At 48.5% G+C, this 27,268-nt stretch overlaps 1 protein-coding gene across 3 annotated transcripts in view; it reads right to left on the reverse strand.

Annotated features, from left to right (window-relative positions):
- Window positions 1–27,268, reverse strand: part of vps13b (vacuolar protein sorting 13 homolog B) — a 328,377-nt gene that overhangs the window by 115,312 nt on the left and 185,797 nt on the right. For all 3 annotated transcript variants that reach the window (XM_079746793.1, XM_079746792.1, XM_079746794.1), the window contains exons 32-34: window positions 13,245–13,448; window positions 8,731–8,857; window positions 6,966–7,109 (exon numbers count right to left, since the gene is read on the reverse strand). In XM_079746793.1, coding sequence (XP_079602919.1) covers window positions 6,966–7,109; window positions 8,731–8,857; window positions 13,245–13,448 — 475 coding nt within the window. The remainder of the gene's footprint in view (window positions 1–6,965; window positions 7,110–8,730; window positions 8,858–13,244; window positions 13,449–27,268) is intronic.

Here is a 27,268-nt window from a genome sequence, read left to right on the forward strand (position 1 = left end):
AGGGGGGGGAAGCTGAGTCGTGTATTTTTGACTTGTGTGTGTTTACAAAATCTGCAATCAAAAGGCTCCGGTGATGCCAGATACCTTTTTTTCCATACCACGGCCGTGTGTGTGTGTGTGTGTGTGTGTGTGTGTGTGTGTGTGTATGTGTGTGTGGGAATGTATGTCTATGTGTTTGGGTATCTGGGCACGTGAAAGGCTGGGCATGTGATTGTGTGATTATGTGCTTCCATGTGTGTGCACGTTTCTCTCTCTCTATCTCCTGTGTGTGTGTGTGTGTGTGTGTGTGTGTGTGTGTGCGCGCGTGCGCACACATCTCGGCGGAAGTCCAAAGCCCTGTTTCCCATGCGTGTAATCATCCCAGGATGAGGTGGAGGATGAGGCAGAGCGGGACTTCCCCTGCACCAGAGGGTATTTTCCTCTCACACTGTGGTACGAGCACATGGTTGACCCACGCTCTCCTCCGTGTGTGTTTTACAATCAGACACACACACACAAACACACACACGAGAGAGAGAGAGAGAGAGGAGAGAGAGAGAGAGAGAGAGAGAGGGAGAGAGAGAGAAGCAGAAAGACAGAGACAGAGAGAGACAGCAACTCAGAGAGAGAGATACAGAGAGACAGAAATAAAACACACACACATATTGAGACAGATTGAAGAAGTGACAGGCAGACAAAATTATAGATATAAATATATAAACCTAACTTGTAGCGGGCCCAAAAAAACAAAAACAAACGGCAATCTTAAATTTCTATGCTGTTGGGTCTGACTATTGCATGAGTGTTGCTTTGGACATTGTCTGACATTCTTTGATGGTGCTGTTTGGCTGGCAGGCAGGCCCTGAGGGGCCCGCCATTGGAGCCAGGATCCTACTCCCCTGGTACGGTAAACACAGAACCGGGGGGGGCGGCTTTTAAACAGACCCAGAGATAGCAAGATGGAGGTCCTCATCATCAAGGTTGTGTCATCATTAACGCTGTGTGTCGTCATGTCCAGGGATAAGAACGTGTTGATAAGGCCAATAGAGCACAACAAAATAGCAAGCGGGAGAGGCAGCAGAGAGAACAATAGAGATGATACACACTGCAGTGCACCAATCTGAGGCCCAGACATCAGCGGGTTAGAATTAAAAACAAAATACGCCATTACCACTCCCCTCTCACACACACACACACGCATGCATGCATGCATAGAGACACATGCATACAAACATACACACACACACACACACACACACACACACAGAGCTTTCCCGTTCAGCTGTTCTGTCATGAAGCAGCAGAACGGAGCTGGCTCGGACTGTGAAGCTGCTGCCACTTCAAACGGGGGAGAAGTCAGCGTGTCCGCAATGTGTGGACCATGTGTGAGGACCTGCGTGATCCCGGGCCGCGCGTCCGACTGTGTGTGTCTGCACGTCGTTGCGCGTGTGTCTGCCCTCGTCTGTACCAGTGCACGGAGTCCTGCGTCCTGTGTGTATAGACATATGTTTGGGACTGTGTGTGTGTGTTGATGTACGTGTGTATGTGTGTGTGTTTGGGTGTTATATGCGTGTGTGTGTTGATATGCGTGTGTGTGTGTGTGTGTGTTGACGTCAAAGGAGGGAGATGGCTTGCAGGAGCAGCAGTGTGTATCTATTCATAGCTTCCTGGCGCGCGGAGCGCTGTCTGATCCGAAACCCTGCCTTTCGCTTCGTCCTCAACATCATCATCAGCATCAATCATAGGGAGAATGAAAAAAAAAACGAAACCAAAAACACACAACAATGGAATTGAAAGTCAAAGCGTAGCAGTGCAGCACTAATGCTGAGATAAGCATCACAATGACATAGTGATTTGTTGAGTTACCAAACTATAGAGAAAATACGCTGCCGCCTATCTACTGCTGGGTAATTGAAAAACGTGGAAACGGGCATGCAGGAGGTAAACACAGACCAGATTCATGATAAGATCTTTGTTGTTAGGATGCCATGGTGTGTGTGTGCGTTTGTCTGTTCATATGTGTTTTGGTGTGTGCGTGCCTTACAGTGATACATGACGGCTTCAGCACATGGAACTCCAAGCAGAAGACGATTAACTCATTTTTATGTACACATGGCTTTCACCTGTTCATGTAAACAAACAAACAAATTCACAAAGAATTAAATATGAACATACATACAGACACACGCTCACACACACACAGATTGTCCACGCGCCTGCCTTGCCGCGACACTACCATGGAACCAAAAAGCCCCAACAAAACAAATTCATTAACGTGGACAATGAGGGCCAGCTGGGAGAGATGACGGGAACTGTTTGAAATCGGTGCCCAGGATAATGTGGAGAATCTGTTGGAGGCGAAAGGCGCGCTCTCAAAATGTTGAGGGAAAAAACGGAGGGAACGGGGAACGGGAGAACATGAGAGAGAAATAGAGAGTGAACATGAGAGAGAGAGAGGCAGAGTGGTAGAAAAAGAACATGAGGGAGAACAAGAGAGAGGGAGAGAGAAAATGAGCAATCGAGAGAGAGAGAGAGAGAGAGAGAACCAGAGAGAGGGAGAGAGAGAGCGGCAATGGGTGATCAAGAGAAAGAGAGAGAGCGAGAGAGGAAGAGTGAGAAAGAAAGAACTTGAGAGAATGAGCGGGAGAGAGGGTGATAGAGAACATGAGAGAGGGCGAGAGAGAGCAAGCAAGACAGAGAGAATGAGCCAGACAGAGCGAGAGAAAGAGAGAGTGAGAAAGAGAAAGAGAGAGAGAGGCAGTGTTTAATTAATGTACAACAACGCAGACCGTTAGGAGCAGTAATGCTTGCATTGATGAATAACAACTCTTTTTTTTTCTACCAGCTCTCCTTTTCTTCTCCTTCTCACACAGATGGCTGAGCTCAGAGACCTGCTTTCAATCGAACCCTTTGAACAGGTTGTATAAAGGACGTACAAACAAATCTGTCAAATACTATAAATATCACCGCTGAAGCCTCGGGGGGGAGGGGGGCATAGTGAACGGTAGGGGGGAGGGGGGAGGAGGAGGAGGAGGAGGAGGAGGAGGAGGAGGAGGAGGAGGATGAGGAGGAGGATCCGATTCAAATCAAAAAGCTGTTACCTTTTCCAAGTCCGGTATCCAAATCCTGACCATGTGGAAATCTGGCTCGGAAATACCGTGGAACTGTTGGAGGGTTGTGTGTAATCTGCAAGAGGACTGATTGTGTGTGTGTATGTGTTTGTGTATGTTTGTATCCGCGTGTGTGCGTGTATGTGTGTGTGCATGTGTTTATGTGTGTTTGCGCGTGTAAATGTGCAACATTTGTGTGTGTGCGTGTATGTGTGCGTTCGTGTATCAGCGTGTGCATGCGTATGTGCGTGCGTGTGCATGTGTGTGTCTCAGATGCGCAGAGATGGGGGAGTTTAGAATTCAGGCTGGTTGGCTACAGAGGATAGTTGGACGATCTGTTGTTCAATGTAAATCACTTGTAGTGTTTTCTGAAAAAGGTAATCCTCAGAGGGGCAACACGTCACTCAAAACACACATCATCACTCATCTGACACATCATCGCTCAACCTCCTACTACTTTGACAACAGCACACACATTATGGAGGTAGAATAAGGGGCAATGGAAGAGGATTATGCTTGCAGGTAGCGCTGCGGTAACTAGACGTGCAGTTCCTAACTTTGCCACTAGAGGGCTCTAGTGCACGTAGAATGGTCTCCTGCGAAGCAGCAACGGTAGGCATGAGGACAGGATATAGCACAGCGGAACAGACTTTGTTGAGTGCATATTCCCATGAGGGATTGCTACACTGACTTTGACCAAACAAGTTTCCGCACTAAACTTAACAAAACCCATTTTCTTTTGTTTTTACTTCACCTTTATTTAACGAGGTGAGACTCATTGAGATTACAATCTATTTTTCAAGAGCCATCCTGGCCAGGAAAGCAACATAAAACAGGGCTACAAACATAATCTCAGGGTAACATCAGGGTGATACAGAGACAACAAGCAAAAGCACAATAGTCACTCGTTAATTTGAACAATTCATCTTTTGAAACATACACACTGCCTAGAGCTGTTCGGTTTTCAACCATCTCCAACCTGATGGGCCTAAACTTGAACCTTTTAGTTAATCTGAACCATACTCCATCAAACAACTGAACATTTCAACCACTTTATGGGGATCACCACGCAAAACAAGGCCTCATGGAAGCACCCAGCAGTGCGGAGCAGACCAGAGCCGTGGTCTGTTTGACCTCCCTGGCCACAGAGATGGAGAGAAGGATCCGCCAAGTAGCTGACTCCAGAGAGATGGATCGAGGTTTGAATAGCTCGGAGGGAGGGCGCAATATGTGTCAAGCGTTCTGAATGTGCTAGAATGGGACTTATACGACTTTAAGATTGAGCAGCCAAAACTTATTTTTTACAATGGCAGAAGGGGCCTGGTCTTTCACGCCAGCTCCTCAATTGCATAACATTGATATTGTCCTGCGGGTATAGCTTTAAAATTAATAACCTTGTTTTTGCCAATCTGCTGCTCCTGGTTTAAGCTCCCCGACCGGTTGACCTCAGGGAGAGGTTGCGGCTGATATTTCCCATCATGCCTTGAACCCAGGTGAACCCTTGGTAGGCCATCATCCTGTCCTCAACACAATCAAGCCAGGAGTCATTACGAGCCAGGGAGAGGGCGGAGAGATCACCCTCCAATCAGAACCAGATGTACGGCAGGCACCTCCTGCTGCCCCCCCCCCCCGACACACACTTTAGAACATATGCCCCTCCTTGACACTATGTCCACGACCTCAGCTAAATACTTAAACGACACAAACTCAAGTTTGGAAATGTTAAATAAAACAATAGAATATTAATATTGACAACGGATCCTCCATGAATCTGAGGTGCCAGTGGAAATGGAACTTAAAACTCAGTGTGTGTGTGTGTGTGTGTGTGTGTGTGTGTGTGTGGTGCGTGTGCCTGTGTACGTGTGTGTCAATGCTTTTGATGCAAGCACAGTGCCCTTGATGTGAATCTATTCCTCCGTCTCATGTCCACTGTGCTCCTTCAGTAACAACAGCGTGACTCTCCTCTCCTGAGTCCCGGGGCCAGACCTCCGCCCAGCAGCCTCTCTCTGTCAGCTGACACATCGGGGCTGCCGCACGCACCGCCCCGACAGCGGATGGCAGTAAAAGTCACTGTCATCAGACACACACAGACACACATAACCCCTCCCACCATCCTTTTCGCTCCCTTCTGCATCGCCCTTTCATTCTCTCCTACCATCAACCCCCCGCCCCCCCCCCACACACACTTCACCAACACCACCAGCGCCCTCCCGCAGCTGGTAAATGTTTTTATATTGCATTGCATTAGCAAGCTTTATCCTGGAGGGTCAGACGGGGCAAATGGCGCCGGAGAGCTCTCTACGCTGTAAACAACAGGGGAACAAGGACTCAGAGAGCTCCCTGCTCCGTAAACAACTGGGAGACGAGGACTCAGAGAGCTCCCTGCTCCTGAACAACAGAGACCAGGACTCAGAGAGCTCCCTGCTCCTGAACAACAGAGACCAGGTCTCAGAGAGCTCCCTGCTCCTTAACAACAGAGACCAGGACTCAGAGAGCTCCCTGCTCCTGAACAACAGAGACCAGGACTCAGAGAGCTCTCTGCTCCTTAACAACAGAGACCAGGACTCAGAGAGCTTCCTGCTCCTGAACAACAGAGACCAGGACTCTGAGAGCTCCCTGCTCCTGAACAACAGAGACCAGGACTCAGAGAGCTTCCTGCTCCTGAACAACAGAGACCAGGTCTCAGAGAGCTCCCTGCTCCTGAACAACAGAGACCAGGACTCAGAGAGCTCCCTGCTCCTGAACAACAGAGACCAGGACTCTGAGAGCTCCCTGCTCCTGAACATCAGAGACCAGGACTCAGAGAGCTCCCTGCTCCTTAACAACAGAGACCAGGTCTCAGAGAGCTCTCTGCTCCTGAACAACAGAGACCAGGACTCAGAGAGCTCCCTGCTCCTGAACAACAGAGACCAGGACTCTGAGAGCTCTCTGCTCCTGAACAACAGAGACCAGGACTCTGAGAGCTCCCTGCTCCTGAACAACAGAGACCAGGTCTCAGAGAGCTCCCTGCTCCTGAACAACAGAGACCAGGACTCAGAGAGCTCCCTGCTCCTGAACAACAGAGACCAGGACTCTGAGAGCTCCCTGCTCCTGAACATCAGAGACCAGGACTCAGAGAGCTCCCTGCTCCTTAACAACAGAGACCAGGACTCAGAGAGCTCTCTGCTCCTGAACAACAGAGACCAGGACTCAGAGAGCTCCCTGCTCCTGAACAACAGAGACCAGGACTCAGAGAGCTCCCTGCTCCTGAACAACAGAGACCAGGACTCAGAGAGCTCTCTGCTCCTGAACAACAGAGACCAGGACTCAGAGAGCTCTCTGCTCCTGAACAACAGAGACCAGGACTCAGAGAGCTCCCTGCTCCTTAACAACAGAGACCAGGACTCAGAGAGCTCTCTGCTCCTGAACAACAGAGATCAGGACTCAGAGAGCTCCCTGCTCCTGAACAACAGAGACCAGGACTCAGAGAGCTCCCTGCTCCTGAACAACAGAGACCAGGACTCAGAGAGCTCTCTGCTCCTGAACAACAGAGACCAGGACTCTGAGAGCTCCCTGCTCCTGAACAACAGACACCAGGTCTCTCTGTATACAACAGAGAGACTAGGCCAATGACAGCTGAGGGGCAGAGCACAGTAAACTCACAGCGCACAGAGGGCCGCAAGGAGGGCCGAAAGGAGGGAAGGAGGCGTTTGGAGCATGGGTCTTGTTTTGGGGTGTTCAAGACTCAAATTGAATTTGACAGTGATGTTCGCTTCGCGTGCGCAACTTCCTAAAACGTATTTATGTAAACACACAACCAGAAACACGCATCGCACACCCATGCATTGCAACACAAACACTGTTGTCGTTTGTGTGTGTGTCAGTGCGTGTGTGTACCTCTGCACTCTTCTCTGGGACGTCCAGTCCCACCATGTGGTCCAGCAGGAGTTGCTGAAGGAGCTGCACCTGAGCCACACTGAGGTAGAAGTCCAGGCTACCGCTCACGTTCACCTCCAGGGAATGACCACACACCACCGCCTCCTTGGGGAGGGAGGGAGCGACAGAGAGAGAGAGGGAGGAGAAAGGAGCATGCACACAAACATGCGTAAGGCAGAATCATTTTTCTCCACTATTTAATCATTTATTTTTCTTCTCCCCTTCCTTGTCATCTTATTTAATTTTATACGGCCAGAAAGAAAAGTGGCTGCAGAACCACACACGCCTGGCTGTGTGTGCTCATATAGACCATGTAAGGAACCAGGAAATGACCATATATATGTAAGGCAGTGGCATTATGCTTACCGCATATCCGCCTGCAATATATAAATAATAATAATAGTATTTTTATTATTATATTATAAGAAGTGACTCATTGAACCACTGTTTTTTGCTTATTGATTAACCCTGAATGTGACACCCATGATTATGGAAATAAATATTACTTATTTATTATTATTATTGTATTATATTTAAGGTCTAATGATGCCCAAAATTGTATAATTATATATAATTGTATACATGTTTATATAGATAGATGGCTACTGATATTAAATAAGTAGCCCTCAGAGTTTTCTAAGAATGTCTCACATTCCACGAGCATGACCTTACAAGCTTAACAAAACAGGCAAGCATCCCCAAACAGGGACCCACTGCAGCAGAGCAATAAGAGTGCATCCATTTGCTGAGATTCTTTTAACGTCTGTTGGGTAGTGTGAATGTGGTGATCGTATTCCAGTTCCCACTGTGGTCCGAATGCAACCATAAACCCTCCTCCTCCCTGTATTGCTGTTACTGGCTCGGAATACAAACATCTCACAATTTATAAAGCACTGTGTGTGTGTGTGTGTGTGTGTGTGTGTGTGTGTGTGTGTGTGTGTTTGTGTGTGTGTGTGTGTGTGTGTGTGTGTGTGTGTGTGTGTGTGTGTGTGTGTGTGCATGTCTGTGTTTGTGTGTGTGTGTGTGTGTGTGTGTGTGCGCGTGTCTGTGTGTGTGTGTGCGTGCGTCTGTGTGTGCGCGCGCGTCTGTGTATGCGAGGTTGTGCGGACGTCAATGGGCGGACTATGGATTAGCTGTTAGCCATTGTCATGGGGCGCATTAGCCTGGATGGATGAGGCATCAAAGAGGCAGGAAGTCTGTGCGAGCTGTGCCAGAAAACATCAGCTGTACAAGCAGAGGGCTTTCAACTCAGTGGGTCAGAAGCCTCCATTTCATAGTGGACAGATCCCTGCTCCGGCCTAATGAGGGAAGTCACTGGATGCTGAGACACAAATAACACAGAACGGCCATGTCGGATTCGTCCGACCCCTCATAAAAAATCATGTGTATTTTTAGGATGAAAGAAAATACTCATAAAAGAAGGGACTGGGGAAGGAAACGGTTCAAATCAGGGTCAATGTTGGGGTTGAAAATAAACCCACGACATGCCGGTGCAATAAACGGGAAAAGATATTATTGATTATATATCTGAAAAACACAGATTTCTTGCCTTTTTCAATTTTAGCTCAGACGTTTTGTTTATACATTTGTATTTTCAAGATTAATCTATGAATACGACATTTGATTCTAGAGCAACATATTAATATGCCAGTGAACTGGGCAGACTGACAGGAAGTCATTCCCACAGGGAGGCAGGGGGGAAGACAGAGAGACAAGACATACTGACCTCGGCAGGACCGCTGTCAGGGGAGACAGGCCTGCTGAAGATGATGGCCGGAGCCGCTGTCACTCGCACTGAGAAGTCTGTCAGGATGGGGGTGAGAATGGCTCGCCGCTCCTGGTGTCTCTTGATGCTGGGGGGGTGGGGGAACACACACACACACACACACACACACACACACACACACACACACACACACACACACACACACACACACACTGTGACGACTCTTCACAATAAGGGCGCTAGGAGAATCCCTGCGATCCCTTACAGTCTCTATGGTCATCATCGAAAATGATTGATGTATTATCATTTCACAACTCCTCAATTTCCATGACCCGTGGTGTTTCCAAAGCTCGTCTCACAAGCAGTAAGAAAACAAACAAACATGCGGGACTGCTTTTTCAGTTAAATACCACCAACTAATCACTTGCTGCGGATTCGAGCTGAAACATTTTCCGCCAGAACCGTACCATCTGCGTCCGCATGCAGGACAAGTCAGCACAACCCTGGTGGATTCCCACAAAACCTTCACAACACAACTATTGTTATGGTAAATCTGACAAGCAGACACACAATTTCAAGCCAGCCCTGGGCCCGCTCAAATTCAAACCAGTAGTGTAACAAGTCCAAATAACAAACTTCAACATGGATTTTCACTCACAGTACCGCATAGAGTGAAATGTTTCCATTCCTGGACCTTGGTACATTTCTGCTCCAACACATTTGGGTCTGGAAGCTCGCAGTGTGTCTGCACTGAGAGGGAGTGAGATGGTATTTGACAAGCCTCGATTAGGAACACCCCTTAATTGCATACACAAGCCGAAAGCGGCGACCTTCTCACATCAACTCTCTCCATTTCACTAATGTTCATTCCCACAATCAAGTCATATTTGTGGGAACATTTGTTAGCGGCAAAGCAAATATACACGTGGGCTTTATAAGGTGGTGTTAATTGCTACATCTGCTGCTATTAAAACAATCAAGCGACAGGGCTTCCAATATTTACAGTTGGCCGGGATTAGAAAAGACTCGGTTTCTAGGTGGCCTGGAGTACAGTATTTAACACAGAACCAATATCATATTCGCTTCTGCTACGCAAACGTGCATTACCGCTGCCCTCAAGGGATTATTCCCCGACACATTTCACTTGTGAGAGAGCGTTTTGAGGGAAACGCTGCAGTAAAACGAACTGGTAGGGGCAAATTGGTGTTGGCTAATCTCCTCTCAGACAGAGTGAAACACTGAGTGTCCCGTTGCAGGGGACAGGTGCTATCATTCACCAGCCAGGCAGGGAGGCCCACGGCTCCGCTTACCCCGATACGGGGGGCCTATGCCTGGTCCGGGTGGCCAGCAAAGAGCCCCTCTGTGAAATCGAGGTGGGAGAATTAGGCCGGGTTAGTTTTTCAATTGTGTTTTCAGTTGTGTGTGTGTTTGTGTGTGTATATGAATGTGGGTGTGTACATATATGTGTGTGTATGTTTGTGTGCATTTGTGCTTGTGTAAGTGATTCATGCATCTGTCTCGGAGTGCATGAAACCAAGAGTAACTCCCTATTCTGCAACCACTCCAGCGCGAGCACATTCTCTGAATAGGTGTACAGTAGACAACAAAGGAGCGAGAGAAGCAGTTTGAAACAGCTAATCATTCATAGTCCGCAGCACAGTGGCCAGCACATGGACAAGGAACTAGAGGGAGAGAGAGAGAGTGGGAGAGAGAGAGATAGCGGGAGAGAGCAAGAGAGAGGATATGGAGAGAGCACGAGCAAGAGAGAGGGAGGACGAGAAGAAGAGAGGCAGAGAGCGAGCGAGAGAGCGATCTAGAGTGCATGGGATGGTGTAGGAAGAGGCGAGGAGACCTGCCCTGGTGTGCAGCAGGAGGGAAAAGGATGGGGTGGGATCATAGCTCCCTGACACCGGCTCCTTTCTAGCCTGGAAGCAGCCGCTGTGATGAGGACAGATCCTGTCAGCGGACCTGGGAGCAGGAATTTCCTCGCCAAAACCTCAGGAAGCCCGCCCAGAACTGCTGCGGGATCCGCAGCTACTGCAAGTCAACCTTCACCCTTCCCCATTCCAACACCGCCCTCCCTCCAACCCTCTCGCCCAGTCCATTCGCTAGCATGAATAGTGAGCTTCACAAACTGAGGCAGTCACCTCACAACTGCTTGCGTCTGCTCGCGACGGAGAACCGACCGAGGACAGAGAAGCGTGGATTTGACCGTCCCACAACCTCCTCATGTGTTGGACTGTGTAAGACCAGGCGGCAGTGGTTCAGGAGGTAGAGCAGGGTTGATTGGAAACCGGAAGGTCGCTAGTTTGATCCATGGCTTCTTGTAGCCTGTCGAGGTGTCCCTGAGCAAGAAACATAACCCTAACTGCTGCTGACGAGCTGGCTGTTGCCTTGTATGGTTGATACCCCAGTCACTGTGTGAATGTGTGTATGAATGTGTGAATAGTACACAATAATTGTAAAGCGCTTTGACTGGCCACTGGTAATAAAAACGCTATTTAAATGGAGTCCATTTACCATTTCCCTGAACAGACAAAAGGTGATGAGTTGATCTGTTTGTTGGCTGCTTCAGGTCAGTCTCCTGAGTTTGAAGGAAGGTAGGGCAGTAGCAGCAGGAATATCCCTGCCATTCAGAAGCATACACATACTCTGTCTAGTGCTGACAAACACATCGACTCCATTTGGTGGTGAATAATGGGAAGAACCGGCCATTCCGAGTGCAGCTGAACCGGTTCTCTGGCCCTGGGAATTGTTTTGGCAAGTAACATAATGGGCAGAAAACATAATAAAAACACCAAAACCTAAAAAAAAACTGCAGCAGTAAAGGCTTTTGGTCTAGAACTGCAGGTCAATCCAGAAGGAATCCATCATAGAGCCAACAGACAAATACAAATCCATACACAACCATATCTGGAGATAGTCAAGTATGCTCAAAATACCGTTTTACATCTTAAAGAATGGCTTCCGTGTGAGCCAATAGTCTCACTTCATTGACCTTTCAGTAACAGGCCCTGGAAGCCTGGAAATACAGTGAGCAGGAGAGAGAGAGAGAGAGAGAGAGAGAGAGAGAGAGAGAAATTGTTAGAAAAAAAGATTGAGGAAGACAGGCGAACAGAAAAACAACCAAAGAAAGAAAATCTAGACAGAGATAGCCAGAGACAGGGAGGAAAAAAGGGAGCCATGTCTGTCTGACTGACATAAACCAGGGAGAAGGGGAACATAATGTGGGAACCCCAGGCCCAGGTTGGTTCAGCAGACACCCTGAAGCCTACTGGAGCACACTGCAAGAAACCAGAGCAGGTCCTAGTCTGCTACCAAGAAGCTGTGCGGCACTGCAGAACCGAGAGAGGTAAACAAGGGGAACAGAGGAGGGTTTTATCCAATAGCAACAACAAAAACAGAGAGGCCTCATAGACCATAAGCCCAAAGCCTTCAAGGTACGGACCAATGAGAACGGGCGGAGTGGGGAGCCCTAGTGAGTGATATGGAGATCGTATGGGAGCAGGATCTCCAGTTTAATGAGGCTTGAATGCTTGTAATAATAACGGGTCTTAAAGCAGGACTGAAGGACCTCCAGAGACTCCTCCAGAAGCAGGAGCAGGGCTCCACAGACTGATCCCACTGTGAAGAGAAGGCCTCTCTGTGAGGCAGCCATGATCTCACCACAAGGCCAGGCTGGATTCCATTTGTTTTGTGCATGGATGTGTGTGAATGTGACATCTACTTTTTACAGCCCAAGTGTTTGGTCTCGATCGCTCAGAGCGCTGGTCTTCCACGGGCTTCTTTCTAACCTCTATGAGTACGGGGAGCCGATGTGGACCACTAGCCTGTGATTGTGTGAGTGTTGGGCCTGATCCTCTCTAAACATGAGAAGAAGCTAGGCAGCAGGGCCAAACGGCCCGTTACACTCATGCTTGTTTTAGCTCCCGGCGCTGTAAAAAAAATGACAGGGTTGGTAATTACGAGGAGGCTTCATGAGAAAGAAGGAGAAGAACTCGCCGCTACCGCTTCTCCTACAGCAAGACGAGCAGAACTTCATATGGGAAAGGCGTTCAATGATACAGGTACACTACCGTTCAAAAGTTTGGGGTCACTTAGAAATGTCCTTATTTTAGTTTTTTTCATACATTTATCAGAAATTCAGTTTAGACATTGCTAATGTGCTTAGTTAATATTCTTGCTGGAAATGGCTTTTTTATGGAATATCTAGATAGGTGTACAGAGATCCATTTCCAGCAACCATCACTCCTTTGTTCTAATGTTACATTGTTTAGCTAATCGTGCTAAAAGGCTCATTGAGGATTAGAATGCCTTTGTGCAATTATGCTAGCACAAGTGAAAACCGTTGAATAAACGTGTGAGTTTTCATGGAAAACAGGAAATTGTCTGGGTGACCCCAACTTTTGAACGGTAGTGTACGATCTATGCAGAACCTTCCGTGTTACAACTTGAAAAAATAAACTAAGCATTATACTATGCCCTTATGGGTTGTCATGGTGCCTGGTCCTCACCTGCTGGCCATGTTCCACTCCAGCGCGGGGTTCTGGGAGTTCCTCTCCGTCTCGACGGCCGCCCCGCCCTTGGTGCCTTCCTTCTCCGGCTTGAGCTGCTCCCACTGGGCCGTGCCGATGTTGATGGACTGGAGGTCCAGCTGGTACTGGCGGTCCTCCACCTCAGATCCAGGGTCTCGCAGGATGCCCAGGTTCAACGCCAGCCTGCCGGGTGAGAGGCAGGGTTGCAGAAGGGAAGGTTAGGGTTGGGCGGTGTTGGGACATTGGGGTGTTGGGACGCTACTCACCAGGGCTCACGAATACAAAGACAAAGAAGGGGTGGTCGCACACGAAACGATGATCACGCAAACAAAGCCAGAACAATCATTTCAATTATCTTAGACGGGAATGCCATATCCAAGGCCAAATCCAGTGGACGTTGATGCATTTGAAGTCGCGTCATTTGGTGACATAAGGGAAGGCGTGTTGCTGTAAATAAACTTCTCCCAATGGAAAGAAAACTGTTTCCATTCGCTTGGTGGCGATGGCTGGTGTGTGTCTGTGTATGTCCATGTGCGTGCAAGAGCCCGGGCTTGGCAGATCAACTGGGGGGGTGGCCGGGGGGGAAACCGATTCCCCAGCCACATCGTACATGCAGTTAACAATGTCTTTAAAACATGTCCAACAATAATAACGACGACCCCGGCTGTATAAAACCCGATACGTGTTCTTGATTTGAGCAGCGGCGCTGGGTCAAGACGATCCTTATTAGTGCCTGTTACCGAGCCCTGTACTGTGGTCCCAACAGTAGACCAGGAAGTCAGTTAGAGGGAACCAGGGGAGCCGCGCTGGCAGCCGGCCTCCGTCATTTCAGCTTCCTTTCCGGTCTCAGGCCGGTTTGATGCCTGATCATGGTAGCTGTGCGCATGTTATCCAGAACGGGGTGTAGGGCTCAATTTAACCCCCAGGGATACACTCACGTATCCAGAGCGCTCACAAATAACCCACGGGGCCTAGTGGAGCGAGATCCTTGAAACGGGGCCTAATTGAGAGCATGCCAGCTTATCATTAGGAGCCGGCATTGTTTGAACCTCTGGCCGGACGGCGTGGAGGTCCGGAGGCCCGGGGGATACGCGGGGGCCCCCTTGCAGGGGCGTGCAGCTCCGTAACGCGGTGGAAGAGATTGGAGAGATACGTCCGCAGCCCCCGCAGGCGCGTTCCTCTACAGTCGCAGCGCTACGGCAAAGCGAGCAAAATGCTGGCCCAGTCCATGCCAAGAAACAATGATGTCATCTATTTTGCCTCGAGAGACAAGAACCTGACGAAATCCGAGCGTAAAAAAAAAGAAGGGAGCAATCAAAATCCGACATCTGCATATGACATCAGGGGCCTTCGCTTAATTATGATATGTTTATTTGTGCTAGTGAATTCAAATGAGAGCTTAAACGGCATAAATAAAGGCTTAAAATGGCTACAGATGTACTGACAGCATGAGTGGTTTTATTTGTTTCGGCAACGTCAATGGCAATTTTCACAGAGCGATCTCGCGCGCTTCAGCTACACTGGGAAGGCCTCAACCAGAGCCTGATGTTATGACAATGAGCGCAAACTACCAAAACAACGGCAATGGGAGATCTGAGGTGCATAACTGAGCTGAGCCGGCTTTGTTGACATACAAACAAGTGAAACAGATCCTTAATCAAAATTTGGAACCGCATTTATCAACAGAACACGATCCCACGTCAAGCGGCCGACCCTGTAACGTTTGGGTGGGATGTGTCAGTCATTAGGGCCTCTTGTAACACTACCTCCATCACTGTTTCTTTTTCGCATTAAACAAACCGCAGTTACCTCATGCACTTTTCCCGAATTATCTCTTAACCTCAGCTTATTTAGGGGGACGCGCTCAGTCATAATCAACATGGCGGGGGGGGGGGGGGGTGGTGGTACACAAGCTAAAGTCGCCGAGTGGCTGCATGTTGGGAGGGGGGGAGCTCCAGTGACATAAATAACTACGATAAACATTTGTCTTGGTCATGCAGCCAGTGGAAACTGCTGTGATTTAATATCAAAAGACATACTTCAGCCAATCGCAGGAAACAGGGGGAGCTTCATTTCTCACAAATGAGGAATTTTGGATGTTCCCCTTGGGGTGGATAATAATTGGAACCAGATTCTGTTGTACATGTCGGGCAGGCGAGGAAGGGGGGGGAAGGAAAAATGCTGTTGGTTTGGAGATTCTGGATTGGTCGTGTGAGGACCACACCGCTCAGGCCGGGGGGAACCGGCAGAGTGGCCTGGGACCGGCTGCTCCACCGAACCGGATAACAGTACATAGAACCGGTCAGGTTGAGAACCCCCCTCTACTATGTCTCAGGTGCCATTCTCAGGCGCCTGCCGTGGCCTTCTGGGAAATATGGTGGAGGAACAAGTCATGAATGACATATGCTCTCACAGATGGGGGGCGAGAGAGAGAGAGAGAGAGAATTTGTTCTCTCGAACATGAGTTGTTAGATTCGTCCTTGTTCCTCAGCCAAGTCTTCTTTTTAATTGCAGGGAAAGACCACAAAAACAGTATTTTTACGAGCAAATTCTGCAATTTATGTGTTAAAAAAATGTATCAAACGCTCCAGCCGTAAGAAAATCCTGTTTCATGGTGATCATGGCTATTATTTCAAAACACATTCGGAATTCTCCTCCTGACAAAGTTGAAACTCAGTACGAGTTGTGAAAAACCACCGGGACAATCTTTGCATACTCTCTATCGACTCTCAAAGCGTTAATCTAATTTTAAACTTGGAGTTGGAGGACGTGGAACAAAATAATATTGAAATTGCCAAGGGGGTGGTTGTCTGCAGAATGTAGGAGCTGGAAGCAGAGCTGTTAGGGGATGCTATATCATGGGAGAGAACTACATTTCTAATTCGGTCAAACAAGATAAAGACCTATACACAATGGGACGATTACACATTCTGGTCTCAGCCCAGTACGTCTTCGGTGTTTGCATGCATGGGACATGTTCATATACATCTTGAATTATTATGACTATTAAGTATTGAATGTATTGGAAATATCAACAGTTAAAAAAATTCAATGAACCATCATCTTCTTGGACACATTGTCGATATAAATATACAGACAGACACACACGCACATACAGACACACACACACACACGTGCAGAATGGATATTAAAGGCCTGTTGCACAGAAGGAAAGAATAAATAACTAAGCGTGCTTGCACAAAGTTAAAAAGGGGGATTTTTAGAAGGCTTTAATTTCCACACAGAGCTTTTCAAGGTTAACTGTGGTTCAAGGTCATAAAACGAACCGCAGCAGGATCCGGAGCGGAGCTAAGGGGCTGAGAGAGCTGCTGGGTTCAGCCCCCTCCCGAGGTGCTTCTGTGGGGCAGGGTGCATTATCGTGGCCCCTGGCTCTAGGGCCTCTCTCTCTCTCTCTCTTTCTCTCTCTCTCTCTCTCTCCCCCTCTCTCTCGTCCCCAACTCTCCCTCACCCTTGTCCCCCACTCAGCCTCCCGCTGCCCCCCCTCTGGGCCACAGGGGCAGGAAGCACCGGGGCAATACCAAGCCTACGGCTTCTGGATCTCGTCACTCTGAAATCCGCAACCTGAACCCGCAACCTCGGACCCCTGTTTTTCACTCCGTTTCCCCTAACAATCACATGCAATACACGTCTGCTTACATGCTCCACAGCGACCCACGTGTTGGTGGACATGTGTGTGTGTGTGTGTGTGTGTGTGTGTTTAGTTGTGTTTGTGTGTATGTGCTTGAATATGTGTGTGTGTATACGTGAGCCAGGGCTCTCTGTTTCTGCTCTTCTGTTGGAGCATACATACTAGCAGAGCAGAAGTTTCAGTGCGATCTCAGGCCTAATTCGAGGGAGTCAAGCTAAATTAGCTCTGTACACAGACGTGCTGTATACTGCGAGATTCTGCGCTCTCTGCTCGAAACGGTGCACGTCTTTTTTATCCTGCGGTGTCGTTTTTGGCACCGGAGCTTTTATGCATCCACTAAAGCTGAAATAGTAAAAAAATAAAGAGCAAAGTGGACACCAGCTCCCCTACCGGGGTCCCGTACCCACACTGTGAACCATGCAAAATGTAATATTCTACTGAGGTTGGAGGAGCATTTTTCTCCTCGAATTAGCACCCCGCAGCTCCATTTGTGTTTTGGAGACCATCGGCCCTGGTGGATTTAATCAGTCCCAGGGGGCCTGTATGCATGCGTTCGTATGTGCGGGTGTGCGTGCGTGTGCGGGGGGGATTCGTACACATTATGATTCATGAAAAGGGCAATTACTTAGTAAGTTAAGCGGCCCTACTGACGGTGGTCCAGCCCCGATTGCCAAAAAAACTCGGCAACTTCTGAGGGGTGGATTTATGACCCCAGTCAAATCCAATTGCTCCTAATTTGCATCTTCCAATTATAGCAATTAGGGCTTGGAATTAGAATGCTGAGCAGCCCGCCGAGCGTGAGGAGGGAAATGATGTCGTGGAACATGGCAGATCAGCAAAAAGAGAAAAAAAAGGTTAAGTCACTCAAGAGATTTTTTTCTCTTCAGGCAGCTGCTACTAAAATGAGTTCTGATGATGGAAGCATTTCAACACAAGCCGCAAGTGAATCAGGCAAAAACTGCAAAAAAGCCACAACAAATTTCTATATTTATGACACAAAGGGGAACGGGGAGTACGGTTGTAAAAGTAAAGTACCGTTGCATTTCTGTGCAGTCCCCGCTATGTTTATGGAGAGTGTGCAGCGGGCCCGGGCAGTTACCCATGGCCACGGGGGTAAGGTGTACATTACAAAGAAGCAAAGCAAAACAATGAATAGATCTCCAACCACTGCCATCCCTCCCTGCTGTTCCCAACAGATGCTTGCTCGCTTAAGGTATTCAAACACGAGCATCGGGGCTCGACGACTGGATGTTTCCCCCTCGGACAGGCCTGAATGGGACGGGGGAACCAGGACCCCTGGACCCAGATGTCAAGGCGGCCGGCCCTCTGCTTCCATCCCATACCACCCAGCGGAGGACAGCGGCGCGAGAAGCAAGCGGTGCCGGTGAAGAAAGGGCCCCACTGTTTACAGTGACGCCGTGTATATACTAAAAGTCAGTGTTTGCACTTAGAATTCAACATCTTAATTGCAGGAGTCATTTATCTCTCCCCTGCAGTTTACATGTCAAGGGAAGCTACGCTGTTATAAACACCGCCGGTGCGATGCGGCCGTCGGCAACGTAGAGGAAGCTGGCTAACGTGTCAGCGTGTGCGTGTGTGTGTGTGTGTGTGTGTGTGGGTTTGTGTGTGCGCGCGCCACCACGCAGAAGACATCAGTCGTGCCTGGTTACAGTTGATGGGCTCATCCTGCTGGGGCCTGCAACAGCGATGCTGGCATCACATCTTCCTGTTTGTAAAGCTGCCATCGTACACATCGAGAAGATGATGGATGGAACTCCGTCGTGAGGTTTATTTTGATTGGACGTTTGATGGTGTTTTGAGGATTTTTTCATTCAGATTCCAATTCAATCCCCATGATACTTTGTCTCAACCTCACACGATGTCGGCATAGACAACAAACCAAGGATCCCAAATGACTATCCAGAATTACTAAATACATTGAATTGCATATTGATGTTCGTCTTAAGTATTTCATTGTGCTGAATGGCCACGTGTTGCACTGCAAAGTGTATCAAACACCCAGGTAGGAGTAAACTCTAAGAGTAACCATTTGGTCTGCAATATGTTCCTGAGCTTTGACCAGCAGTTGATGGGATGTATTTCAGCTCAATACTTGTTTGTATGTCGTTTACACAAACACCTCCAACCAAATCCCCTAAGAAACACCACTTGCACAGAACTGTATGAGTCTGTTTTGCTTGGACTAAACATACCCTTAAACATCACTAACATGGAAAAATATAGCACACACACACACACACACGCGCACACACACACACACACAAACACAATATCCTATCTGGCTGCTGTTTGCAGGTAGCTCTAAACACAGAGCATTCCTGGCTAATGGGGACAGTAATTCATCCTTTGAAAAGACACCGACGTGGAGCTGGTTCCCCTGGATCTGGAGGTCCATCTGCTCTGGATCCGGCAGGACATGTGCCTTGGATTCCCCACCAAGCTAGTAGGACCCACACACACACAAACAAACACACAGCAGTACTGTGTGTTTGTGTTTTTTGTGTGTGTGTGTGTGTGTGTTGCAGTTACACACACATGTATGTGCATATGTAGGATTGTGTGTGTGTGTGTGTGTGTGTGTGTAACAGCACTTAACAATGCTACACTCTTTCTCCTCGGAACCGAGTGGGCCGGCGCTAGTGAAATCACTTCCTCTGTTAGCACTAACATGTTGGCCATGCTTCCTCCCTACCCTGAGAGGCAACATAGAGCTGCTTTTATAAAACATGTCAGCTGGGTGTTTTAGGAGCCCGTCTCTGATGCCGAGGTGCTAAGGGAATGCTTGGTTGACTTCCTCCGATCTTGATTCAAACCAGATCCACGTCCCAACCCGGGTAATTCTGCAATGATGTAATGCCTGCGCCATTTTAATTTGAGCGGCCTTATCTTTAATTAATCACTAAACACATGCATGAAAAAGATTATTCGTAACTGGCTACAGTTGGGAATGTGGCAGGGATGGCCAGCTCTGATCTGGCCTTCATATACAATCCCTCCCATCACACTAAAGTACAACAGACACATGCCTCAATGCTACTTTAACACTAATTAAAGGAAAATAATCGTTCTTTCCCCTCAAAAGAAGAGTGTAGATCAAAAAGCTTTCGGCGGGTCTCTGGCTTATGCACAAGGCCTTCTCAATGGTCCGGCTGAAAAACATCACAAGCTGGGCTACAAAATAATGATAAAAACCACTTGGGAATAATTTTTTTGTTGTACAGCTGATGCAGTTTAAAGTGGATTGACGCATGTTATCAGAGAAAACAGTAATTGCACAGCTGTGCTTCACATGTTACTGGGCCATTGCTACGGTTTTAGTTCACTAAAAGTAAAAGTACGACTTCCACGCGGAGAGGTTCTCGACATGGGTTAAGAATCTGGAGCACCTAGTGTTCATGGTGCACAGGCACACACATGCCGCCCATGTGATAGGAGTTGGATCGGGATGAGTACATCATATACCTTGTGATTTACTCAGCCCACAAAAAAAACTGTACTTCAGTACTTGCTCCGGCAGGGAGGGTGTTTTATGGCGCTGTAAAATTAGACTCGCTTTTATGGATCCAACAGAACAGCATGAGCCACTACTGTTTTTTCCACTTGAAATTGATTAAGCGCTTCAGTGTTGCCAAGCTGGTTTGCATTAACACAAACGCGTGCATGCGCACACCCACAAGCGAGCGCAGACGCGCTTGTAAGCATTCTGAAGATGCTCATTTTTATCTGTGAAAATGAGGGTGCTTGGCAGTGGACTTTGAAGTTGATTACAAATTGTTTACAGCAATTATTGAAATCTGACAAATGTTTAAAGCAGACAGATTACATATCAAGGCCGCAGCCATCTTGGGATAGAGCACGGAAATTTTCCTAAACAAAGTCAGGGAAATGATGGCCATATTTGATTAGCTTAACGTGGGCTACAGGTTTAGAAGACAGGCTGAACAAACATGTAACTGGATAGCTAAAACAGTAGGGTCTCTCTCCCCTTGACGTTCGTCTTGACCTTATACAACATTTTGTTCTAATTTGGATTTTGCTTCCAACAAACAAAAGGCACAGAGAGAAACCTAATACACAGGCCTGCTGCTGGAAGCTCCCACATAATGGAATTAAAAAGGCATGTCCGAAGTCTGATGGGGGGGGGGGGTTGGGAGGATAACAGCGCCACTTAGATGACCCAGCAGCCACCAGAGACATCGGGACTAGAACCCCGTTCTCATGAGATAGAGTCCAAATACTCTGTCGGCAAAGTGGTAACATCATCAAATAATTAGAATAACCCGGCGCACGCATGCTTCCTCCGTCGGCTAATTCTTCCTCCTCGCCGAACGACCGTGTTTATAATACCAAATTTCAGCTCCATTCAACCCGCCTGGTGTGTTTACACTAAACGACATGTCTATACGGGGCTGGTCCTCCTATTTCCATCTTTATTTACCGAGGAACTCAAACAGAAGGAGCGAAGACATATCGCGCCGTATTAAACCAGGAGCAGTGGGGTTCTGGAAGGTCGGGGAGGAGGTGCAGGGAGAAGGCAAAGAAAGACGGAAGGAAAAAGGTTGAAATAAAACACAATAGCATTGAAATGATGAGAGCACAAGTAGAAGGCGAGATCTGCAGAGGGCGAGTAATCTCGGACATTTGAAATGCGTCACGATACACGCAAGTAGCTAAAACAAACCAGTGCAGACTGGAACTCAAGGATTAACATACTTTTGAGACGCACTAAGAAGTGCTATGAAGCCCTCCATGACAGTGTTTCACTATACTGGTTCCAGCTACCCTCGTCTGGAGGCCTTCACAGTGGGTCTGGGAGACCAATGTGTCCATGGTTCCTGTGTTCTGGCTGGCATGTCATCTTGTTCCAATATGCAACCCGGGAACAATGCAGAGTGTGTGAACCTCCCCATTGTTTTTCTTTCAGGGAAGAAAATGAAATCCTAGAAATTTGATTTCAAAAGAACATTTACTTTTGTAGTGTAGTCATCGGACGGCCGTCAACCTGGGATTGATGCAAAGACCACCAGTCCAGCTAGAATAAATCTGTTGTTTATGATGACGCGAAGAAGCCATAAGCGTACACTTTAATGATTTGGCCAAGACTGATTTCAAACAAACAAACCATGACCTGTCTCAAGGAAAGGGGCTCACCAACATCCTCGACCTTCCAAACTTTAATGCCAAACCTTTCCCTAAATCTACTGACCCCCTTTCAGCCCTCTCTCCAGTCCATGTCCCATCGTGTGCCAACCTACACTGAGCCACACTAATCTCACTTTGGGAAGAGTGGGAAAGAGGAGGAGGAAGAGGAGGAAGATGAGGAGGAGGGGGACGAAGGCCCCTTCAGGCAGGGCTTCTAACAGACCACAGCTCCATGCAGGCAACGCTGGGAAAACATGGGATGCCAGCATAGAACCCCCCCCCCCCCCCACACACACAACCCCTGCCATACCACCCCCAGCGGGCGCTTGTGTGCAAATGTGAAAAAAAGGATATAACTGAAAACCGATACAAAAGCAAAACCATGAAGGAACAGCAGGGGCAAAATCTGACGGGGACAATAAGAGAGGTCTGTGTTTGACTGAGAATGGGAGTGGACCTTATTGGTTCTATTACAACACGCCCACAGGACGATGGGAGTTTGCTTTTTGCCACATGCACGCAAACACACACACACACACACACATTTTTCTGAGGGATTCTATAACCCACACATGCTTTTAAACAAACGAAAAACCTGAGGGCAGGTTTTTAGGCAGGCAGGGGCCACAGTGCTTCTGTTGAGCAGAAATGCCGTGCAGTGCAGTGGCCCAGGTGTAAATCATTACCGAGGGGGGGGGGGGGGGGGGCACACATCAAACCAGGCTGTGCTCGGGCCAAATCATTTGCCATAGTCATGGCAGGAGGGAGGAGCGGAGGAAAAATGGAAGTAAAAAAAAGAGACAGCAAAAGGCGGTTGCTCAATATGTTCCCACAGCAAGGACAACGGGCACAGAGGAGAGTGAGAGAGTCATACAGTGGGACACGGAAGGAATTTGAGACTGCTGGTCACCCTCGATAAACATCAGTAGGACAAGGTAGAATTAAAGGTGTCTTGCATCCTCCAGGCAGACTGAACTGAGTGAGATGAGTCAGGATGACATATGTAAAGGAGGACGGTAGGAAGCTGAATAACAAGCGCTTCTGGGTTGGCACCATTATTTTAGGCAGATATCCAAGGTTACCTAGAAAAATAACATTCACATCCCAAATGTCTTAAAACACACCACATGCAGTGGCCTCGTGTGCACGTCCCCGGGCGTGCATTTGTGGACACATCCATAGCTTTATGCGTCGCTCCATTTGATCATGTATATCTTGGCATGGGTTCAGTATAGTGTGTGTGTGTGTGTGTGTGTGTGTGTGTGTTTAAGCGTGTGTGTATCTGTGTGCGAGTGTGTGCTTGCGTCTGCGTGTGTGTTTCAATGTGCTTGTGTGTGTACCCCTGCTTGTCTATGCGTGTGTGTGTGTGCATGTGTGTATGCATGTGTGTGTGTGTGTGTGTGTGTGTGTGTGTGTGTGTGTGTGTGTGTGTGTGTGTGAGTGCATCACAGTGTGACAGCGTAGCAGACGTCAGTGGTTCAACATGTGTCTGTCAGCTGGATCTCTCCCCCAACCGTGAGAACGAACGCCAGGGCCCTGCCCCCCCCCTCCGGTGGCGCTCTCTAAGGGGGACTTTCAACGGACGCCAATAGTATCAATTCATTACCGAGCTAGCACAAACCTCACACCCTCTTTCTCAAGACGCAGCCTCCACTTTGAAAGCGCTGCGAATGCCACGGGTCATACGTTAGCGGAGGAGATGGAAAGTATATCAAGGGCAGGGTCTGTGTATGTGTGTGTTTGAGTGGGTGGCAGTTTGTGTGTGTGTGTGTGTGTGTGTATGTGTGAGAGAGAAAATGATGGTGCTCCGTCATTACTGTGGAATGGAAGCCTTGTGTCTTGCCAGGGCCTGGGCATTTGGTTTTTGTGTTTGAGCTTGTGTTGATCAGTTCCTGCGCTGATTGAATGTGTGTAACCGGAGCTATGCAATGAGAGCATGGATTGGAGTGTGCGTGTCTGTGTGTCTGTCTTTGTGTGCATGTCTATGTGCACACAGACGTGCATGTGTCGTTGTGTTCTTGTGCATGTGTCGTTGCATACTTGTGTCTTTTTGTTTGTTGTGCGTGTGTGTCACTGTGCTGGTGTGTGAAGTAGAGAATAAAGGGGACCACCACAGTAGAGTTGTCTCCATCAGGGCTTCACATTCCCCCCTGTGGTTCACGCCAACCTGCTGCTGAGGCAACGTGACTGCGACGCATTCTAGATTACGTGCACTCGTATGATCGCACACACAAGCTCACACATGCACAGGTCTGATCTCACACACATGCACACATGAGATTCTGGCAGGGTCACAAATGTGTGTGTGCATAGAAAGAGGCATTAAGCACAGCCGTTCTGCTTTTCTGCTCTCGAACACACTGTTCATGCAGGCATGTCAGGGCAGATGTATGAGCGCACACACACACACACACACACACACACACACACACACCACGTGTCCATCCTCATACTGAACATAAGTGACGCCCTCCCGGCCCGACGTTCGGGCACTGAGCAATGTCGACAAGTCAATGGAAGCCTTGTGTCTTGCCACGGCCTGGGCATTTGGCTTTTGTGTTTGTGCTCGTGTTGATGAGTTTCTGCGCTGATCAACACGAGCACAACAACACGCAAGCACAACAACACAAACACGCATGATGAATACAGGAATTCTACTTAAATGCTATATCAATACAGCTCTAATAAATTAAACTGATTGCAAAACATAGAAGCCGGCGTTCCAGAGAGTTGCATGCGTGCGGTCGGCGATGGGGAGCCTTAGATCAAGAGCCACGACTCACTGGGTAGGCTGGCGAAGACAGGGAGGAGGAAGTGTGAGTGCTGGAGGAATCCCAGTCCCGTGCCAACAACTGGCTCTTTCATGTCTCCTTGCCCCTTCCTCCTTGCTAGAATACGCCCCTTATTACACACACGCATTAAGTAATCATCCCGCTGGGTTCCCGCTGGCATCGGCCAGCCACAGATAGAGGGCTTCTGGCTTCACACATGGACATCTGAGAGCATCTGCACACTCCTTCCTCCTCCTGAGGTCTTCTTCCCCTCAATTATTTGAGTCCGTTCTTCTTATTTGATCATCTCTGTTAATTTGCTCTTCTTTGAAAGGGTGCAAATCCTCCCACCAAATGTCAGTTAGCTGCAGAACACTGACCACCAAGAACATGCACACACGCACACACAGCGGCCCGTGCACACGCAAACATACACACACACACACACACACACACACAGTTGCTGAAGCACACGCACACACACACACACACACACACACACACACACACACACACACACACACACAGACCCCCCCCCCCACACACACACACACACAGTTACTGAGATAAAATACGTGTTCATACAAAAGCATTCAACTAATTAAAATATTTGTTGGCATAGATAAGTTATAGAAAAGCAAATCAAAGATTATAAACAAAATGCATTTGCAAGCCCAGCTTCTCCAACACCTCAATGTTTGTTGGCGAAGAAGTTCAGCATTTACCAAGGAGACAACCGTCCTTGGTAAATGGACGGTTACAAACATCTACCAACAACCATCATAGACACATCTTGACCCGTAGCTTACGTCATCTACCACTTGAACCCTGACCGAACAAACCCAGTACAGCCCCAGTACAGTCAGTAACTCCAAGGCCAGAACGATCAGCATTCCCCTGGACAGTGTTGTGTCCAATGTCTGGCCCACCATGCTGCAATATGACTGGCCGGTCAGAGAATCCCTGACAGCCCAGTGACGGTCTGAAACACAGCACTACCCCAGGATGCTGGACTGTCAACATGTCCCGGAGATCGAGGTCAAAGACACTGAAATGGGCCAGGATGGTGTCAGAGACACACATTCAATTTACTGACGACACATTGTTGATATTATACAAAACACACCCAACACTTAACGCAAACATGCACAGTATGAATTGTACACACACACACACATTGAATTCCACATCTGTAGTTATGAATGAAAATATGAACACACACACACACACACACACACGTGTAGGGACACCTTTAGAATGTGTGAATTGAAAGCTTCAGCAGATTGGGCAGCCATTCATATAACCCCCACATCCTGCCTCAGGATGACACAAACACACACACACATACATACAAAGACCCCCCCCACACACACACACACACACACAAACACACAGCCCGGTCCTGTAGTTCAGGAGGTCTTCCCGGGTTCAGGGTCTTTGTTTGAGGCGGGACAGCTGAGGGGTGATCCCGCTCTCCTCTGTCAGCGCCCGGCCCGGCCCTGACAGACAGCCGGATGCCCGGCCACAAGGACAACGTTTGGGGAAGCTGAGGTAGAAGGTCTGTCACCCCTGGGTGCCACCGCGGCACGCCACGCCACGCCACGGCATTCCAGCACTCACACGCTGCTGGAGGCTTTGTGGGGGGACGGAGGCTTGAGGTTGGCTGGGATACGTCAGCAACCCAATGAGAGAGGACACCGTGAACGGCCGTCCGACAGCTTGGTTTGTCACGCTGGGTCGAGCACAAACAAGTGCGTCGGAATATGTTGAGCACCGATGAGTGGGTGAGGGAGTCAGCCCGTCCTTAAGATTACAAACGGGGTTGACCAGTGTCTGAGTGGTGGTGAACGTAAAGGCGGTTTCTCTGAACAACAGCCGCTGAAGTGTATGCCGCCCACTGTGGTCCCGGGACAGCCTAACTAGCCTCCGACTCATCTCCCGCGCGTTTTCGACGTTTCTCACATGCAGAAAACGGTCCCTAAATGGGGCTGGCCTCCCCTTTAAATCCTAAATCCCCCTTTTCCCCTCGCAAACCTCTAAGTGCAGCCTGATGAATACAAGTGTTGCGGTGTGGCTTCTCGTAGAGGAGTAGCCCTGAGAATAACATCAGAGAGGCCACAGATATTTATGGAATGAACCACAGGCTGTATACACAGAAGTCGCCAGACACCACAACACAGCGTAAGATGCAGCGCACGGGCTGCAAGGCTCTCTTGCTCATGGGTATACTCATGTGTACGTGCACGCACACAGACACAGACACACACACACACACACAAACGCACACGCACTCGCGCACTCACGGGATGTTTCAGACGATTTCCCAGATAGCCGTATGGTGACTCGTCAAGTGAGTCAGGTCGAAATGTAACAAGACAGTGTAAACAGGATGGTTACAATGATTGTCATACTAAATCCAA

Source organism: Pollachius pollachius (genome assembly GCF_949987615.1).
Source record: "Pollachius pollachius genome assembly, chromosome: 1".
NCBI classification, from domain to species: Eukaryota; Metazoa; Chordata; class Actinopteri; order Gadiformes; family Gadidae; genus Pollachius; species Pollachius pollachius.